We start from the raw sequence: 17,393 nt of genomic DNA on the forward strand, positions 1-17,393 counted from the left end.
AGGTGATTCTACAGGACTGAGTGACACCAGGGTGAGCAGGGCACAGCTAAGAATTTCACTTCCATGACAAATTTGGGCCAAGTCCCTGCTATAAAGGGATCCGGCCTGCCCACGTATGAAACATGAGAAAGTAAAATTCACAAGCACTTTTAAATCAAAAGATACATTTAATAGGAGGAGAAAGGGTCAGTGGGGCACAGTCCATTTAAAAAGTCACAGTGCTCCAGAAGCAACAAGGACAAAGTTGAAGCCTTTTCCTTTCCAAGAGCAGAAAGTTGCACCAGGTCCACACCTAATTAAAAAAACTTTTCCAGAACATGGAGTCACTGTACAGAAGTCCACCATGACAGCACTAGCAGCAGCAGCTCATACTACTCCCCAGACTTCCTCAAAGGCAGTAGTAATTTTAGCACACGTCAGGGCAGCAGAGAGGGGATAGTTGCTGATGGAGACCATCTTTTCTGTATAGTCAACATTGACCTGAGAGAAAAGAGGGATTAAAAAAAAATAGAAAAAAAAAACCCAAAACATCAAGCTGCAAGTTTTCCTTGAGCCCCAACTATCTCCATTAGTACAAGAAAGAGAAGTAGCTACTGGACAGGGTCCAGTGGAGGGCCACAAAGATGATGAGGGGTCTGGAGCATCTCTCTTAAGGAGAGACTGCAGGAGCTGGGCCTGTTTAGTCTAGAGAAGAGGAGACTCAGAGGGGATCTCATCAATGCATATAAATATCTCAAAGGTGGGTGCCAAGGGGATGGTGCCAGACTCTTTTCAGTGGTGCCGTGTGACAGGAGAAGGGATAATGGTCATAAACTAAAACACAAAAAATTCCATCTCAATATGAGGAAGAATTTCTTTACATTGAGGGTGGCACAGCACTGAAACAGGCTGCTCAGGGAGGTCATGGAGTGTCCCTCTCTGGAAACATTCAAAACCCACCTGAACATGCTCCTATGTAACCTACTCTAGGTGACCCTGCCTTGGCAGGCGAGGTTGGTCTAGATGATCTCCAGAGGTCCCTTCCAACCCTAACAATTCTGTGATTCCATTAGTTGGAGCGGCACAGTATTTCTCCAGCAGGACAACTGTTAGCCCTCACTAATGCCCTCTCTTGGGAGGGAGAACAGTCCCAAGTGTTGCAGTATTGGGCCTTTTTTGACAAGCCTGTCTGGAGGGAAAATGGGGGGCTGGGCAGGGGGGGAAACCAAGCCGAAAAAAAGGGCAGATAAAAATCTCCATGCTCAGAACAAGACTGAAATTATGCTGATAAAGATCTTTACAACTCCAAATGAGGGATACACACACTTACCGAACCGTGGGCAAAAGCTCCCACTACAATGGCAACTGGCTCCGCTGCAGGAACCAGCTCACGCAGATCCGTCACCTTTGACACCGCAAAGGAGGTACCAATCTTCATACAGCCCACGGGCAGGTGGTCACTGACTGGATTTTTAATCACCTACAGAAAAGAGGAAGTTGACAGGGGTGTAGAGGTAAGGCCACTTAGCTAGGTCCATTGTTTGTTTCAAACAAACAAACAAACAAGCAGCTGTTGTCAGCTGGTTGCAAACTGCACTAGGAGCTCCCAGCTGGCATGACTGGAACAGTCCATCCTCATTGGCCACGGTAGTTATGATGTAACATAGGACAGTGTCATTCAGCAACCAATATTACATAGACAATTCAACACTACAGACTGTCCTCACCTGAAAATCAAATCCCCTTGAGGTACAGATCGTGTTTCCCTGTCCCTCTGCATTACTCACCAGTTCCACCCAGGTCTGTGAGCAAAAACAATCCCACAGATGGGTTTGCCTTTGCTTGAGGCCACGATGACGGCAGAGATGCCCAAGACACAGATGATGGAGGGGTGGGTAAGTCTTGGCTGTGGGGAGCAGTAGACAAATAGTAGAGCCACCAGATGAAGCTCCCCATCATCAGCACTGCAATTCCTGAATAATCTGACTTCAAAAAAGCACGTGAGACCTTCTCTGAGTGACTGTAGGCAATGTTGAAAATCCAGGAGAAGCTGAGGCACAGCACTGCTTCTAGGAAAAATATCCTGACCACCACCTTCTCCTGGAGAGGAGCCACAAAGTATACATTGGGCAGCAACATGGTCAGGATTCCCAGGGAGAGGAACAGAACAAATGCCAGCAGGTGTGTCCAGATGTTGCCAGCTTCAGCGTGTATCTGGAAGATGCTCTTGAAGCAGGTGTGGAAGGAGGGCACATAGGGGGCCTGTGTCCATGCAGGAGGTAACTTCTGTCCTTGAGCCAGCCAGGCAGCACATCATATGAGCCACTGCCATTCCTAGACCTTGTACACAAACTCTTCCATGTTCTCCGTGGTGTGGTGAGCCTTGTCTCATCTTGGCTGGCAAGCAGAATGCTGCTGGGATCTAAGAAAACTCTGCCTTTTTTTGGATAATCTGGATGTACAAAGTACGCTTAAGTCATAGCAGTTCTTGATGATGATTAATTCTTCAATATATTCTTCAGGATATTCCTTCTTCACCTGAAAATCTTGCTTCTGTCTCTGATGAGCAGCGCAGTAAGGTCCTGCTCCTGCCCAGCAGCTCCTTGTTCTGGCATAATACTTGAGCCAAGTTTGAGAGAGCACTGAGCGAGGAAGGCCAGGCCTGGCTGCTTGTTGTCTATCCTTGCCTGCTGACCCGTTTCCTCAGGGAGATGTGCTGGCTGGGGCAAAGCATTCTCTGCCAAGATGATGACATCATTATTATCACCATCTTCCTTAGGCTGCTGCTTCTCTGGTGTTTCCAGCAGCAAAGATAATTCTTCATCCAGGGAATCCAATATCATGCTAAGACCTTCATCCCTGCAGTTTATCCAGTGTCAGTGCCCAGCCACGGCAGTCAGGCTCGCACAAGGAAACAGATCCCTCAGCTCCAAGGACAGCAGTGTTTGGGGTTCCTTTCCTGCAGCAGCTCCCACAGCAGATGCCAGCCCCGTGCAGTGATGGGGGTGGTATGGAATAGTGGCAATACCCACCCACCCCTACGCTCCATCCCCTCTCTGCAGCCAGGACACCAACCAAAAAAACCTCCCCAAAAGTCCCTCCTACATCACTGTAGGACGCAGAGCTAGAGTGTCGCAACATTAGCTGTGAACAAGTAAAGAATGCTTACCTTCAGCAGCTTCTGAGGCCCATCAGCTGCTCGAACACTGAGCTTATGCAGCAGCTGAACTGGTAAGAAAAAATGAGAGAAGAAAACTACTTAAGCTGTCAGTTCTTTTGCTGGAAGAATTCCATGCTGTGCCTGGAAATCAGAGTTGAGAGGTACACAAGAAGTCAATCTTTAGACTTCCCAGCACTGCCTGAAGCAGTCTTATGAAACACTGACCAGCAAGTTATTTTGCTGGTAGCACAGCGTCCTGCAGGCATTCAACACTGTGCTAAGGAACACACAGTTGGGAGTATGCACCCTGGAACATCTCAGAAGGATGGCTTAATTTTTCTGCTTTTTTTCTCAGTTTCACATTTTAAGGTTGGTGCCACTTTTTGACTTCTCACAAAGTTTTTCCTCTCCTAGCCACCTTCCTGCATGATTCTGTGGCTGGTATAAATTTTGAATCACTTACCCATAAGACCACAAAACCGATCAAAAGTTCTTGGGATTCTGGTTTGGGGATTGACTTCAATTAGAACATTCTTCTGGGTATGGATATAAACCTGCAGGAGACCAGCCCGATTCAGGGGGCTGTCCATGAGCATCAGGAGACTCTGAAAGTGAAAAACACACAGAAGTGGCAACAGAAATGAACAAGAGAGGATTCTTGGGTAAACTGAGGGTTAGCTCCCACAACTGCAGAAGGGACCGATGTTAAGGCTGCAAGTTCACCTGACTATTGGAGTTCTACCATAATGCTAAGAAAGCAAACCCAGACCCAAACAGTGGCTAAACCTGAAAGCCACAAGCACAACACGGGAGGCCAAACTCACCCCCTGGGTTCAAAGGGCACAAGTGTCACTGAAAACCAGGAAATAAACCCTCCAACCCATTTATTAGGTCAGAAAGCAGACATTACTTTAGTCAGTGCTGAGGCACATGGGGCATCCCTCCACCCAGCATGTGCGCAGGTTACCAAAACTTTTAACTATTTATACATTTTAGCAAACAATAGAATGAGTGTTCATTGGCTGCAAGGTACACAGTTCTCTTATTAATCGGTATTTTAGCTTCTATGGGTTAATTATTCCCCCACTTCTTATGCCAGTTAGTCTCCATGCTCAGTTTCTCTCCTCTATTAGGTCGGTGGTCAAAGATCCCCATGGCAGAATTACCTTCTACCCACTCGGAGCTAATTTCAGCAAAATTATTGAGCTGGTTTTGTTAGTTTCTTCCTTATCTTGGAAGTCCTTCCAAACGTCCTTGTTGCCCGTAAATTCTGCCCATTACCAGCGGTACATCCTTCTCCCTAAGCCGTGTTAACTTCCTCCACCAGGTCCGAGATCACTGAAGCACGTCAAGCCCTAAAATTTGTTTTCCTAACACACGAGCATCACTTAGAGCTTGCTTATTAGATACTATCTGTTTCACGGATTAAATCTCCCTGCTTGTTGATTAGGTCCCAACGTCTTCCCCCGCTGCTGCACAGACTCCTTTTTACAGAAATACGGCCTGTTGGACAGCATAAGCGGGCCCGCAGCCCCGAGGGGCGATCTCCCCAGGCCGCCTGCGGGGCTGCCCCGATGGCACCGGCGCTGCCGGGCCCAGCGAGTACCTGATGGGTGATGTCAGGCCGCACCTCCCCGGGGTCCCGACCGATCCGCAGCAGCATCGCCTTGTGCTTGTCGCAGTTGAGCAGCTCGAACGTCTTCCCCACCTACGGCCAAAGCACGGACAGGTTGGGCGGCGAGGGAGGAGGGCGCCCGCGGCGCGGCCGAACCCCCTCGACGCCCGCACCTTCACAGTCTCCAGACTCGCCCCCTCCAGCACCACCAGGAGCCGCCGCTGCCCACGAAGCCGCTTCGCTTCCAACGGGAACCCTTCATCCTTCTCATCCTCCCCGTCCTCACGTGGCCTCCTGGGCGCCGCCATTTTGTCACGCGGCCCCGCCGGCCCCGCCCAGGCCCCGCCCCGCCTGCCGCGGCCACTCAAGATGGCGCCCGGGGCGCGCCCTTCATCTGGCTCCGGCCGGACCCACTTCCGGGATGTCGCGCCCGCCGCGCCGGAAGGCGGGCGCTGGGGGCGGGAGGGGGCGCTGGCGGTGTTCCCGGCGCCGCGGTTTCCCGCCGGAGCGCGGCGGCGGTGCCTCCTTCCGGTGTCCTTCCCGGCGGGGGCGGCGGCGCGGCCATGGCGCAGAACCTGAAGGACCTGGCGGGGCGGCTGCCGGCCGGGCCCCGCGGCGTCGGCACCGCGCTCAAGCTGCTGCTGGGCGCCGGCGCCCTGGCCTACGGCGTGCGCGAGTCCGTGTTCATCGGTGAGTGCCCACCCCGCCCCCTTGTGCCCCCTGCACCCGCCACCCACGCTGACCGAGCCCCCGCTCTCTCCCCGCAGTGGAGGGCGGCCAGCGCGCCATCTTCTTCAACCGCATCGGCGGCGTGCAGCAGGACACCATCCTGGCTGAGGGGCTGCATTTCAGGTAGGGCACGGCCCCCCCGCTCCCTGCCCGGCCTCGCGGGTGCCCGCGCCCGTAACGCGCCTCCGCCTCCCGCAGGATCCCCTGGTTCCAGTATCCCATCATCTACGACATCCGAGCGCGCCCGCGGAAAATCTCCTCCCCCACCGGCTCCAAAGGTGAGAGAGAGAGGCCATGAGGCAGGAGGGAGAGAGAGGAGGGGAGTCCTGCCGCAGCGCCAGTCCCCTGCATGGAATCAAGGCATGATGGTGGTTGGAATGAACCTGAAAGTTTTGTCTAGTCCCAACCATGGGCAGGGGCACCTTCCACTATACCAGGTTGCTCAAAGGCCTAATCCAGCCTCGCTTTGAACACTGGCAGGGATGGGACATCCACGACCTCCCTGGGCAACCTGTGCCAAGTGTGTCACCAATTTCCCATAAGTAATTCTTTCCTACTGTCCAGCCTAAATTCCTCATCTTCCAATTCATACCCATTACTCCTGCTCCTGTCGCTGCAGTCCCTCACAAAGAGCCACTCTCTGGCTTCCCTGTAGCCTCCTCACCTGTGCCCTTGTGCCCCCCCCCCCCAGACCTCCAGATGGTGAACATCTCCCTGCGGGTGCTGACCCGCCCCAACGCGGCCGAGCTACCCAGCATGTACCAGCGCCTGGGGCTGGACTACGAGGAGCGGGTCCTGCCCTCCATCGTCAACGAGGTGCTCAAGAGCGTGGTGGCCAAGTTCAACGCCTCCCAGCTCATCACACAGAGGGCACAGGTGAGTCCTGCCCGGGGCAGGCTTGCACTCAGGTCACAGAGAAACTGCTGAACCGGGGATGTGGGGAGTGTTGGAACAGGCAAAGGAGAAATGGCTCAGTCTGGTGGATGGTGCGTCCAAGTGGAAAGAGCGTGATGCTGTGTCCCACTTGCAGCTTGATTCCAATACACATACTGAGGTTATGTCATTGGATTCTGAGGAGAAGACTGGATCCATTGGTACACGAGGACAAAACTGTACCATGATGGGAGAGGTGGGGGAGGGAGGAAGAGGTGATTTACATCACAGTTTACAGTAGAACTGGCTTTAAAAAAAATTATCTGGCTCTTCATGGGTCTCAGAACATCTGTCAGAGCAAGTTGAACAGTTTTGAAGGGTCTGAGAAATGAAGGCAATGAGCAGTTAAAGTAGTAACCTGTCAGTGATGGATGAGGGTAGCAAGTACTTCTGTTTAGAATCCCAAAATGTGCCAGGTTGGAAGGGACCACGGTGATTCATCTGGTCTAACCTGCCTGCCCAAGCAGGGTCACCGTGCTTCATCTATGGCACAGGATGAAGTGTCTAGACACTTCTGGAATATCTCCGGTGAGGGAGACTCCACAGCCTTACTGGGCAACCTGTTCCAGAGTGTAGTCACCTGCACAGTAAAGAAGTTCTTCCTTGTGTTCGGGTGGAACTTCCTGTGCGTCAGTTTTTGCCCATTGCTCTTGTGCTATTGATTGGCACCACCAAGATGAGCCTGGATCCATCCTCTTGGAACTGCCTCTGCACACACTGATTAGAAAAAGATTAGAGTGTCATCTGGAGGGTGGGGTGTTGCGAAATAATAGAAATATTTAGCTTAAAAATGCCTGTGTCTGAAAGTTTGTGTTCTGATGATTTGATTGCCAGGGATTCTGAGAGTGCTCAACACCTGTGACAGCTGAGGGATAGAGGAGGTCCTGCTCTTCTTCTCAAAGGCTTTAGAGGAGATCCTGCAGGATCAGTAGACTTCGAAAGAGGAAAAGTTGTCAACTGAAGTACAAAGCATCTCTTAGGTAGTTTCTGATCCATGACAAAAAAAGGCGAAGATAGGAACTAAGTGTCCCAAGTTTTGTTGTGAGAACTGAACTGGAGCAGGGACTTCAGGGTTTTGTGCACTCCACATGGTGTGCTCTGGAGGGATTTGTTTGTTGTCACTTGTGGAGAGAATGAGTGGAAAGGATGTGACAGCAAAGAGTATCTGTGAGGGGTTCAGGTTTATTGGAAGCAAAGCCTGTTAGGCGTCTATGATCTTGGAGAAGAATAATTCCATGCTGTCTGAAACTTTAGAACAAACTGAATTGAATTTGCTTTCTTGTCACATATCCTTACTAGCATTGGTCACTGTGAAGGGATGTGTGTTGCAGGGGTTGATAATCAGAAGAAAATGAAGTGCTTCTATGCAGTTATGCACTCGCAGTTCACACAGTGAAAGTTTGTGTCATTATTTTCAAGTTCTGCTCAGAAACAGCTGCAGCAAAAGTAAATGCAAATGCTAGACTGGCCAAGCATGTGATACTGTAGCAGTAGTTTCTGTTTAAGTCAATATTTGGTGCAGGACTTGTCAGCCTACCTGAAAAAGGTGCTGGCAAGTTAAATGTGAGATAAATCAAAATATCTTTCAGCAACACCCATCTGAGGTGGCTAAAAAGAATGTAGTGGCCACAATAGAGAAGTAACAAATCGTGTGGTCACTATTTTTCCACGTTGGAATACAATTATGAGGAGACAGCCTGCAAACAGTGGCAGATTCGAGGTGGAGAAGGAAATGCTTATTGCCGAAACGTGTGGGAACTGTGGAACTAGATGTGGTGGGATGTGAAAGCCAAAGATGCTTTCAAGGTTTTTTATTTCTGCAATGTTGATTGCATAGTAGTGACTATAAATAAGCTGTAATGCAGTTTTGAAAATGTGATGTGTAGCTATGGATACACGGCGTTACTCAGAGGCGGTGTTGATATTCATGGTTTGGAGCTGGGCTTAGGCAGTGTCTCCCCCCACACTGTGAAGAGCAGTTGTCCTTCACTTCTGGAGTGCACAGGAACACCCTCTGCTTGGTACTACTCTTCTTGCTGTATTTGTGTTTCAGGTGTCTCTGCTCATTAGGCGAGAACTGACAGAGAGAGCCAAGGATTTCAGCCTCATCCTGGATGATGTGGCTATCACAGAGCTTAGTTTCAGTCGTGAATACACAGCAGCTGTGGAGGCTAAGCAAGTGGGTGAGTTCCATTTGTGCCTGAAAAGGGTGGATTGCCTTTGCCTTTTCACTGAATTATTAAACAAGGAAGTGGAATTTGGGCTACTGTGTCACTGCTTTTGTATCAGTACAGGTACAGAGTTATAAATCACAGCCTCCTTAGTAATGGAGCTGAACAGGTTTACTGTATAAGTATTAACAGCAAGCTTTGGGCCATAGCTGATAGGATAGACTGTTGGAGGGACTGAGTTCCCAAGACTAGGTTCCTCTTCAGAGCGGGAATATGTTACTCCCTGTGGAGATTATGTATGGAGGGTCTGGATGCTGTGGATTTTACTTAAGGTAAAGCGCACTCATACATTTTGTGCTTGTGGATGTGGTCCCAGAATGCCATAGGTGCTTTCGGAAGCAGAGCCCCTGGGCTCCACGCCCAGGTTCTGATGGCTCAGAAGACACGATGTGGTTCCAATGTGTGTGTTCCTTCTCCCTGCAGCCCAGCAGGAGGCACAGCGCGCCCAGTTCCTGGTGGAGAAGGCCAAGCAGGAGCAGAAGCAGAAGATAGTTCAGGCTGAGGGGGAAGCGACGGCTGCCAAGATGATATCCTGCTTCGGGAGATTTTGTGGGATGTAGCTTGTGAGCTTGACAGTCGTAAGAATCCATCGCACTGAGCTCGTGCTCAGGAGACTGTGATCGGATGAAAGCTTCAAGTAGGTCACTGTTATTTATTCCCCCACTTCTCCAGTTGGCTGGAGGTTCACCTGAGGTTGCAGGTCAGAGCAGAGAAGGCCATGAGCTTTCACTCTCTGCTATAAGGTTTAACTTTTATTGGCTGTGTAGGACCATAATCTATAATGTTCTTGATTTGGAGAAGTAAAAATATGCCTGCCCAAAGGCCCATGTTATTGGGATAGAGGTTTTTTTTTAGCCCCTAAGATGTTTTTTTTTAGCCCCTAAGATGTTTTTTAGTATGGCTTAGGAAGAATTCCTTGAGGGTAGGCAGGTTGTGTTTGCAGGTTTTCCTTAACTTTGTTCCTCTGTACCTTGGGGAAGCTCTCAGCAGGAATCCAGGCTACATCAAGCTACGTAAGATCCGAGCTGCTCAAAACATCTCAAAAACGGTGAGCACTGGGGCACAGAATTCCCTTTGTCCTTTGCAGTCCTTGGGCTGTCACCCCAGCCCAGTGGCCATATGATGAATTTAAGGCGAATGTGATCTGCCCTGTCCTGGTCTTTGTTCCTGCCCAGCTATTTCTGCTCATGTAGAGCTTAAGATGATCTGCAATTAGATGTGAGGCTAAGAGTTCATGCCCTTCATCTGACAAAGCCAGATCCACATCAGATTCCATCACCCGCACTCAGCTACAGACACCAAAAGCTCCTGGTTCCCTGCAGGCTGAGAAAGGGGGACAGATAAGTGTGGGATCGAAGGTCTTTGTGACAGAGATGGAATGAGCGCTTCCTTTGGAAAGTCTGATGGCTTCTGGGATGGGAAGTCAGGAAGTTACAGAGTTGTTTTGGGGAATTGCTTTGACTGAACTGAGATCTGAAGTGAATAAAGAGGAGTGCTGTGTCTGGAGGGGGAGATAGGTTCCTAGTGCTATTGCTCCATGTGCATTTATAGTCCCTTATGCCATCTCCGTAACGGATTTGTCTTTCAGATTGCTGCCTCACAAAACCGCGTGTATCTCACAGCAGATAACTTGGTACTGAACCTGCAGGATGAGGGCTTCACCAGGTAAAGGGGCTGGATGGCTGGATTTGTCTGCACCCTACCTGGGAAGCTGTTCCCCACTCTGGAGCTCCCTCAGGATCTTTTCTGTGAGAGGGAGCCTGATGCCAGAGGACACAGCCTAGTAGGGAGCAGTCTTTCTTACAGTGGGAATGGGGATTTTTGTTAAATCTAATCAACTTACTCTTGTTTTTTTTCTTCCCACCCTCCACCCCTTACTGCATTTGCTGACACAGAGGAAGGTAAGGCTCTTTATGTTTTGATCATTTTGTTAGTACTTGGAATAAAGGTGTTGGCTTTTTCCGTGGTGCCTGGGATATTTTTGGCTTGGGCCTTTTTGGCTCCAGGAAGTTTATTCCATCTCTACCTCAATTCCTATTTGTGATGTGAAGCTTGAAGCTTTCCTTGCAGGGGCCAAACAAACATCTACATCAAGTAGGAGATACTCAGTAATTGGAGCTCCATGTGTGTCCCATAAGGAACTTTGCTTGGCAAAGGCAGGAGCAACTGAGGACCGTTCCCTTATCTGCCACACCTCTACAGGAGGTGGCTGTGTTTGTGGCAAAGAGAGCTGTAAGAAGGCAGGCAGATGATCATAGGAGTTTGTGTTAGCTTGGGGTAATGTTCTCTAGGAAAGATGCTCTTGTTACTCTCCAAAAGCTTTCCAGTCCACTCTAGAAATCTCCATTTCCTGCTTTCAGAGCTGGCAGGAATTGGGTGGCTTTGCCTAATCTGTCCAGTGTTTAGTGAAAAAGACAGTGCCAGCTGAGCTAAAATAAGATGCAGCTAAAAACTTAGGTTTCTTAGAATTGAGAAGGGAAACCAGAGCTGTTTTTTTCTCTGAGGGATCTCTGAGAAGATCCTTTGTTGTCACCTCTGACCAGATTCTGTCTTACTCATTCCAGAAGGCTTAAGGGGCTTTCAAAAAAAAAAAAAACTTAATAGGAAGAACTTGAAAGTCCAGATCCTTTGGGTGTGACACCCTGTACCCTAAAATCTGTAGTGAGGGGCTGGTTCAGCTTTGCTTGTGCTTTCTGGACGAATGACTGCTGTCTGTCTTTCTTTCAGTGACAGTCTCCTACTCAAAGGAAAGAAATGAAAAGCTGAAGACTCCTAGAACCAGTGTTGCTGGCCAGCAGAAGATAAGAGTGAGGATCTTTGAACTCCCTCCACTAGCATTGTTTGCCCTCACTTTGAAGTTTTTAATCCAATAGCCAGATTTGGTCCCCATGCCCCTGCTCCATCTGTGGTGATCAGTTACAGGAATGGGCTTTGCCTGTAGGCAGCTGTAATTCCTTCCTCACCCCACCAGTTGTGTTTGGAGGGGAGACATGGGACTGGTATTAACCCATGTGGATATAGTAATTTGCCTCTAATCTTCATTAATCTTTAGATTTCTGTAGGATATCGGAATTCTTTTTTGGTCAAGTGAGGGAGTTCTGCTGCCATCAGCACCAGGCTTTTTTTTGTAGTAAATTTTGTTTCACTCTTGATCCCAAGAGAACCTGGGACTGAATTCAGGAAAATGCCATTCATTGGGTGCCTGTCACTGCTGGAGTATCTATTTGTGTCACTGCCTGTCAGTGATGCTTTCAAACATTTGTAAAAATTAAAAGAAAAACAAATCTATATTGTGTCTAAGTGTGCTCAGTGCCTGAAAAAAGATGTTGTGTAGGGGAAGATGGAATGGAGATTTTATTTGCTTGAAAACAGAATGAGGATGTTGAAGGGAAGAGAACAAGAGAAATACTCTCCTGTTCACTGGTTGAACACGGGATAGGAAGAGAATGAGGAGGTGTGGATGCTCATACAGCTGTGTGGGTGACCAGGGCTGGGTTCTTAGCCAACTGTAAGTGCTAGAGATGAGTGTAGGTTTACCTGCTTTTCCAGGTCACAGAATCATATACATGTATACTCTGTGTGTGTATATATATGTATATGTATGCACACTGTTTTCCTGGCTAAAAGTATAAGACAAATCTCCCTCCACTGACTTTGCTCTCTTTTTTTCTTGGGTTTCAGCATCAAGATCTTGTCTGCTTTAAGGGCTAGCTTCCTCCCTGTCTCACTGTGCTGCCCTATATACTAAGATTTAGGACATAGAATCATACAATATCCTGAGTTGGAAGGAACCCACAAACATGATCAAGTCCAGCTCTTCACTGCACACAGGGCAACCTAAACATTATAAGAGCATTGTCTAAACACGTCTTGAACAGAGCCATCTCAGGGTCATGACTGCTTCCTGGGGGAGCTTGACCATCCTGTAAGTGAAGTCCTTTTTCCTCATACCCAATCTGAACTTCCCCTGATGTACCTTCAAGGCATTCCCTCATGTCCCGTGGCTGGACACCAAGGAGAAGAGTTCAGTACCTCCCTCTCCGCTCCCGGTGATGAGCAATGAGGTCAGCCCCTGGTTTCCTCTAAGCTGAACTAGCCTTGTATCCTTAGCTGCTCCTTGTAAGTCATGCTACCTTTTGCGGTCTTTGTTGCCCTCTTTGGACACGTTGTCATGTTTTTTATATCCTTTTGTCCTGGAGCCTGGAACTGCACACAGTACTCATGGTGAAGCTGGACCAATGCTGAGTACAGTGGGGCCATCGCTTCCTTTGGCTGGTTAACTATGTTGTGCCTAATGCACCCTGGGATAACGCTGGCCCTTTTGCCTGGCAGGGCACCCTGCTGGCTCACAGAGCCTGCCATCAACCAAAATGCCCAGATCCCTTTCTGCAGAGCTGCACTCCACTCTGTTGTCCCCCAGTCTAAATTTACATCTGGGGTTACGCTGTTTTGGGTGCAGAACTTGATATTTGTCCTTGTTAAATTTCACTTGGCTGATGATTGTTGAGCATGCTTGTCTATCAAGACCTCTCTGTCAGGCCTCTGTCCCCTTGAGGGAATCAACAGCTTCTCCTAATTCAGTGTTATCAGCAAGCTTAGTGCATGGCTGACTCCTGTGTCCAGGTCATTAGAAGCAGCTTTGAAGGGAACAGGCCCTAAAACCCTGGGGAGCACTGCTAGTGACTGACCATGAGCTTATAACCCTTTGAACCTGACCCCTCAGCCAACTGTTCTCCCACTGTGGTGTTCATGTCGAGCTGCTTGCTGAGCACTGTTTGGGATACAGTGAGAGACAGCATCAAAAGCTTTGCTAAAATTAAAAAAAAAAACTCATTTGCCTTCCCTTTGACTACTAGGTGGGTAACCTTGTTGTGAAAGATTTTTGATTATTCTTAGTAAGTCATGACTTCAAGAACTCATGCAGACTTTGATCAACAACCATTGTCTTTCAAGTCTGTTTCAGTAACTCCCAGAATAATCTCCACAGTTTTACCAGGCACCAGAGTGAGACTGATAGGCCTTATTTCTTGCTGTTGAAAATTGGGACAACATTTGCCAGCTTCCAGTTGACTGGGACCTCTCCAGATTTCCAAGGCTTTTGAAAAATAACGGAAGTCTTGGAGTAACATAACTCTTCGCTGTTCTGAGATGAATCCCTTTGAGCCCCATAGACTTTTTGTGTTCAGTCACAGCAGCATTCAAGTTCTAAGTCAGCCATGAGCTCATGACTTTCCCGGCTATGGCCATCCAGCCCAGGGCTCCATGCATCCCAGGGCCCATCATAGGTGTCGAAGGCAGCACTAAGTGTCAGTTATCACTATTTGGGGATGAGGTGACCTACCTCATCAAGTAACAGACCAATGTTTCCTTTAGCCTTCCTCCTGCTGTTAACATATTTAAAACATTTAACATCTTACCCTTCAGCTTCAGCTGAGCTTGGGCCATACAGATATGCTCCCTATAGTGGCAAGTAGCATGTCTGTCATCCTCCCATCTAGCCTGTCCTTGTTTCCAAAGTCCACACACTTTCTGCTAAGTTGCAGAAAGAGAGAGATCCCTGCTCAGCAGAGCCAGCCTTCTCCCTCAGCTGCTTGACTTCTAATACATTGACCTGGAAATTAGCTCAGCTGGTTAGAGCATGGTGCCAATACTGCCAAGGTTGTAGGTTTGATTCCCTTACAGGCCATTTACTGAAGAATTGGACTTGATGATCCTTGTGGGTCTTTTCCAACTCGGACCGTTCTGTGAACGTTATTATTGCATGCTCCTGTGCTTTTGAGAGAAAGCCCTTAGGAGGTAAGCAGCTTTTTTGTACCCCACTTTCCTCAAAAGCAGAATCTCTGGAGACCTTATTGACTACTTCCTTGAGTAGCCTAAAGTCTGCTCTCCCCAAGTCCAGGGGAGTAGCTTTACTGACAGTTTTTCTTATATCAACAAAGATTTTAAACTCAAATATTTCATGGTCATGACGGTCAAGACAGCCACCCATGAGACCATCTCTTTTTACAAACAACTCCAAGCTGAGCTCTCCTGAAGTGAAAAAGAGAGGCCTTTAGGGACCTCTTCCTCTGGTGAGGCAGAGCACAAGATAAAATCTATGGATTCTTGGTTTTAAACTTACCAGCAGTCACAGCCGTAACTAATACCCACATATTTTGACTTGCAACATCAAGGAAGCACAAATTTTTTTTAACCAGCTTTGAAAATGCATTTTCAAGTAGCCATCCTAAAGTAATGTGTCTAACAGTGCCTGTGTAAAGCAGAGCAGACTTCTCATTTCAGTGCTGCATTTATTGATGCACAATCATGAAAGTTCTTTTTAAGTCTACTTTCTCTGTAGATGGACACATTAGATTCAGGGATTTGAACACAAATGAGGTTCTCAGGAACCTGAGCTTGCTCCACAAGATGTCTTCGTTTTCAAGCTTCAGGTAGAGTTTAAGCTAATCCTTGGTATGCCTTGCTTTAGGCTGTGGCAGCTTTTTAAGAAGGAAGAGAGTTGAATCCTGGCTGTTGTAGCTACCCAGGAATTTGAAGCAAAGACAGGTGTTTCCTTAGACTAGGACTTAAACCAGGGTATCTGGCATTGCTGAGAGGTGAAACATAGTACACCTCCTTCCATGCATCTTTAGTTTTGCCCATTGCTTTCCCCACTGTCCCTTTCCTGCCTCTTCCTCTGGTGGCAGCAGAATTGCAAAGCCAGCTGGTAAATGCACACCCCTATTGGCTCACAGGGCAAGGGAAGCTAAAGTCTGGCAGATGGGAAGAGGGTCTGCTTGCAAACTGTCTTTTAGCTTCCGAATGCTTCCAAGCAAGTTTCTTGCCATATCAAATGATGGCAAGCAGTGTCCTTCCCCCCATTATATTGTGTCTCGGGTATGTGTCTTTATCCTAGGGAACTTTCTCAGCCACGTGCTCCAGCACCAGCTGCTGAACTCAAAAATGCTCTGGCATTGTTTCTGCCTTTGCTTGCTTGAGGTAGAGTTTGCAGCTGAGGAGGGGCAGAATGTCTCCTAGCATGTGCAGGACAGCATGTGGCATTCCTTGGGGCTGTGATCTGTCCCTTGTAAGTTTGCCTGTTGCCTAGGCATAGAATGAAGTTGCTTTTTCTACCAGGATGAGTTCTTTCATCTTGTAAGTATGTTATTGCTGAACCTGTGCTGTGCAGTATTGGCTTGGGGGGATGCTATTCCGTGTGTTAGCGTGCCTGAAATCACTGCAGCATCCACAAAGTTTGTCCTGTCCCTTGTACACTGTCCAACCTTGCCTTGGCTCTGTTGGCACCAGATCAAAGCAGGAGACTTTGCTGAAATTGCCTAAATCACCCCAGTGCCACTGCCTTGCTGAGGGGTCCCTGCTCCCCCCTGCCAAGTGCAGAGTGTGGGCATGTCCAGGTGACAGGGTTACAAGGATGCAGTGCCTGCTTCCAGCTGGTCTGTACAGGCTGGCAGCTGCTTCACCTTGCCAGCTCCCAGGCAGTCACCTTGCAGGCACAATGGCAATTACCACTGTATTACAGTGTGGAACAGAGTTAAGGTTCGTCCCATTCTTTCTCTTTTCTACCCTTTCCCCAGTCTGGATTTGTGCTCTAAACTGAGAGAAGAGAGCCTGGTCTTAAAATCCCCACTCCAGAGCACATTCTCTGCCGCCTAAGCCAGCTGCCACAGAAAGGTTCAGGTCTGCACTCCTGCTGTGTCTTTATCCAGACTCTCTCAGCATTCTCCCAAATGGTTCTGTGCTGACTGCCATTCTAACCACCAACCAGCACTAAGGAATGCCCTCTGGCATTCACAGAATTATAGATGTGAATCATGGTGGGAAGGGGCCTCCGGAAGCCTTTGGTCCAGGCTGCTGCTGCAAGTGGCACCTTTACCAGCACTAGGTCAGAGCAGCTGTGGCTTTGTCCATTCAAGGATTGAAAACCCACAAGCAAAATGTAGGTGCAAAAGCCACATCAGAGTTTGTCATTCCCTGACAGCCACCAACACTAAAGCCTCTCAGCAGGGAGCCACCATAATTCTGTTCAGGAGCCTGAAGGTTGCAGGAAGTCATGAAGACTAAGCTAGAGACGTTCCTGTAAGTCTTCCAGGTGAAATCAGGAGTACAACTATAGCCAAAAAGAAATTATAGGGAAAACCTGTAGGTACTCAGTAGTCAAACAAATACAAGTTTATTTACAAACAAACAAGAAAATGTGGCCATCATATCCAATTCTGGTATATTTACAGCATCCAGTTGAAGGATCAGAGTAGGAAGATCATAGGGCAGAGGGTTGGTGTTAAGGAAAGAGGAAGCTTCCTTTGAATTGCAGAGGAGCTGAGCTGAAACTGGCCAAAACCTCCATACTTTAAAAGCTGAGGCTTCAGGGAACACTAACAGGCTAAACTAACTCACAGCAGTGGGCAGAGAGGCAGCTCCTGTGATGACCTTCCTTAGCTCTTCCTCAAGAAGCTGACACAGCAGAGGTGAGTTTGGGCCTCAGTGCTCAGGGAACAAAGGAAAGAAAGGGCCTGATTTTTTTTCCTGCTAATGAATGACGAGGGAGCAGTGAGAGACTTTGCTCGCCTGCACAGGCAAGGGACCATGAAGTCGGTCAGCTGAGCTGGAAAGCAGTCTGGTTCAGAGCACTGAAAGCTGGCAGGGAAGAGAAGGGGAAGGCCTAGTTCCAGTCCAAGAGCAAGGAATGTGAAACAGGCCAGGCAGGATGTGAGCTCCAGTCCAGTCCAGGTTCAAAACCGCCACGGGG

General features: G+C 48.5%; 2 protein-coding genes across 2 annotated transcripts; one reads left to right on the plus strand and one right to left on the minus strand.

Moving 5' to 3' along the window:
* Positions 1-144: 144 nt before the first annotated feature.
* On the minus strand, positions 145-5,072 carry EMG1 (EMG1, N1-specific pseudouridine methyltransferase). The gene is made up of 6 exons (XM_027885199.1): positions 4,928-5,072; positions 4,746-4,847; positions 3,603-3,744; positions 3,149-3,207; positions 1,310-1,459; positions 145-480 (listed from the first exon to the last, which is right to left on the minus strand). Exons 1-6 carry the CDS (start codon positions 5,060-5,062, stop codon positions 367-369), a joined length of 702 nt encoding a protein of 233 aa, XP_027741000.1. The 5' UTR covers positions 5,063-5,072; the 3' UTR covers positions 145-366.
* A 195-nt stretch (positions 5,073-5,267) lies between these two features.
* Positions 5,268-11,932, plus strand: PHB2 (prohibitin 2). The gene is made up of 10 exons (XM_027885196.1): positions 5,268-5,444; positions 5,522-5,606; positions 5,682-5,761; positions 6,175-6,359; positions 8,470-8,599; positions 9,071-9,174; positions 9,618-9,695; positions 10,236-10,312; positions 10,543-10,548; positions 11,375-11,932. Exons 1-10 carry the CDS (start codon positions 5,318-5,320, stop codon positions 11,403-11,405), a joined length of 903 nt encoding a protein of 300 aa, XP_027740997.1. The 5' UTR covers positions 5,268-5,317; the 3' UTR covers positions 11,406-11,932.
* Positions 11,933-17,393: the final 5,461 nt, after the last annotated feature.

The sequence above is a fragment of the Empidonax traillii genome, unplaced genomic scaffold (genome assembly GCF_003031625.1).
Source record: "Empidonax traillii isolate 1590-97213 ecotype Southwest subspecies unplaced genomic scaffold, ASM303162v1 scaffold163:size1593379, whole genome shotgun sequence".
NCBI lineage: Eukaryota > Metazoa > Chordata > Aves > Passeriformes > Tyrannidae > Empidonax > Empidonax traillii.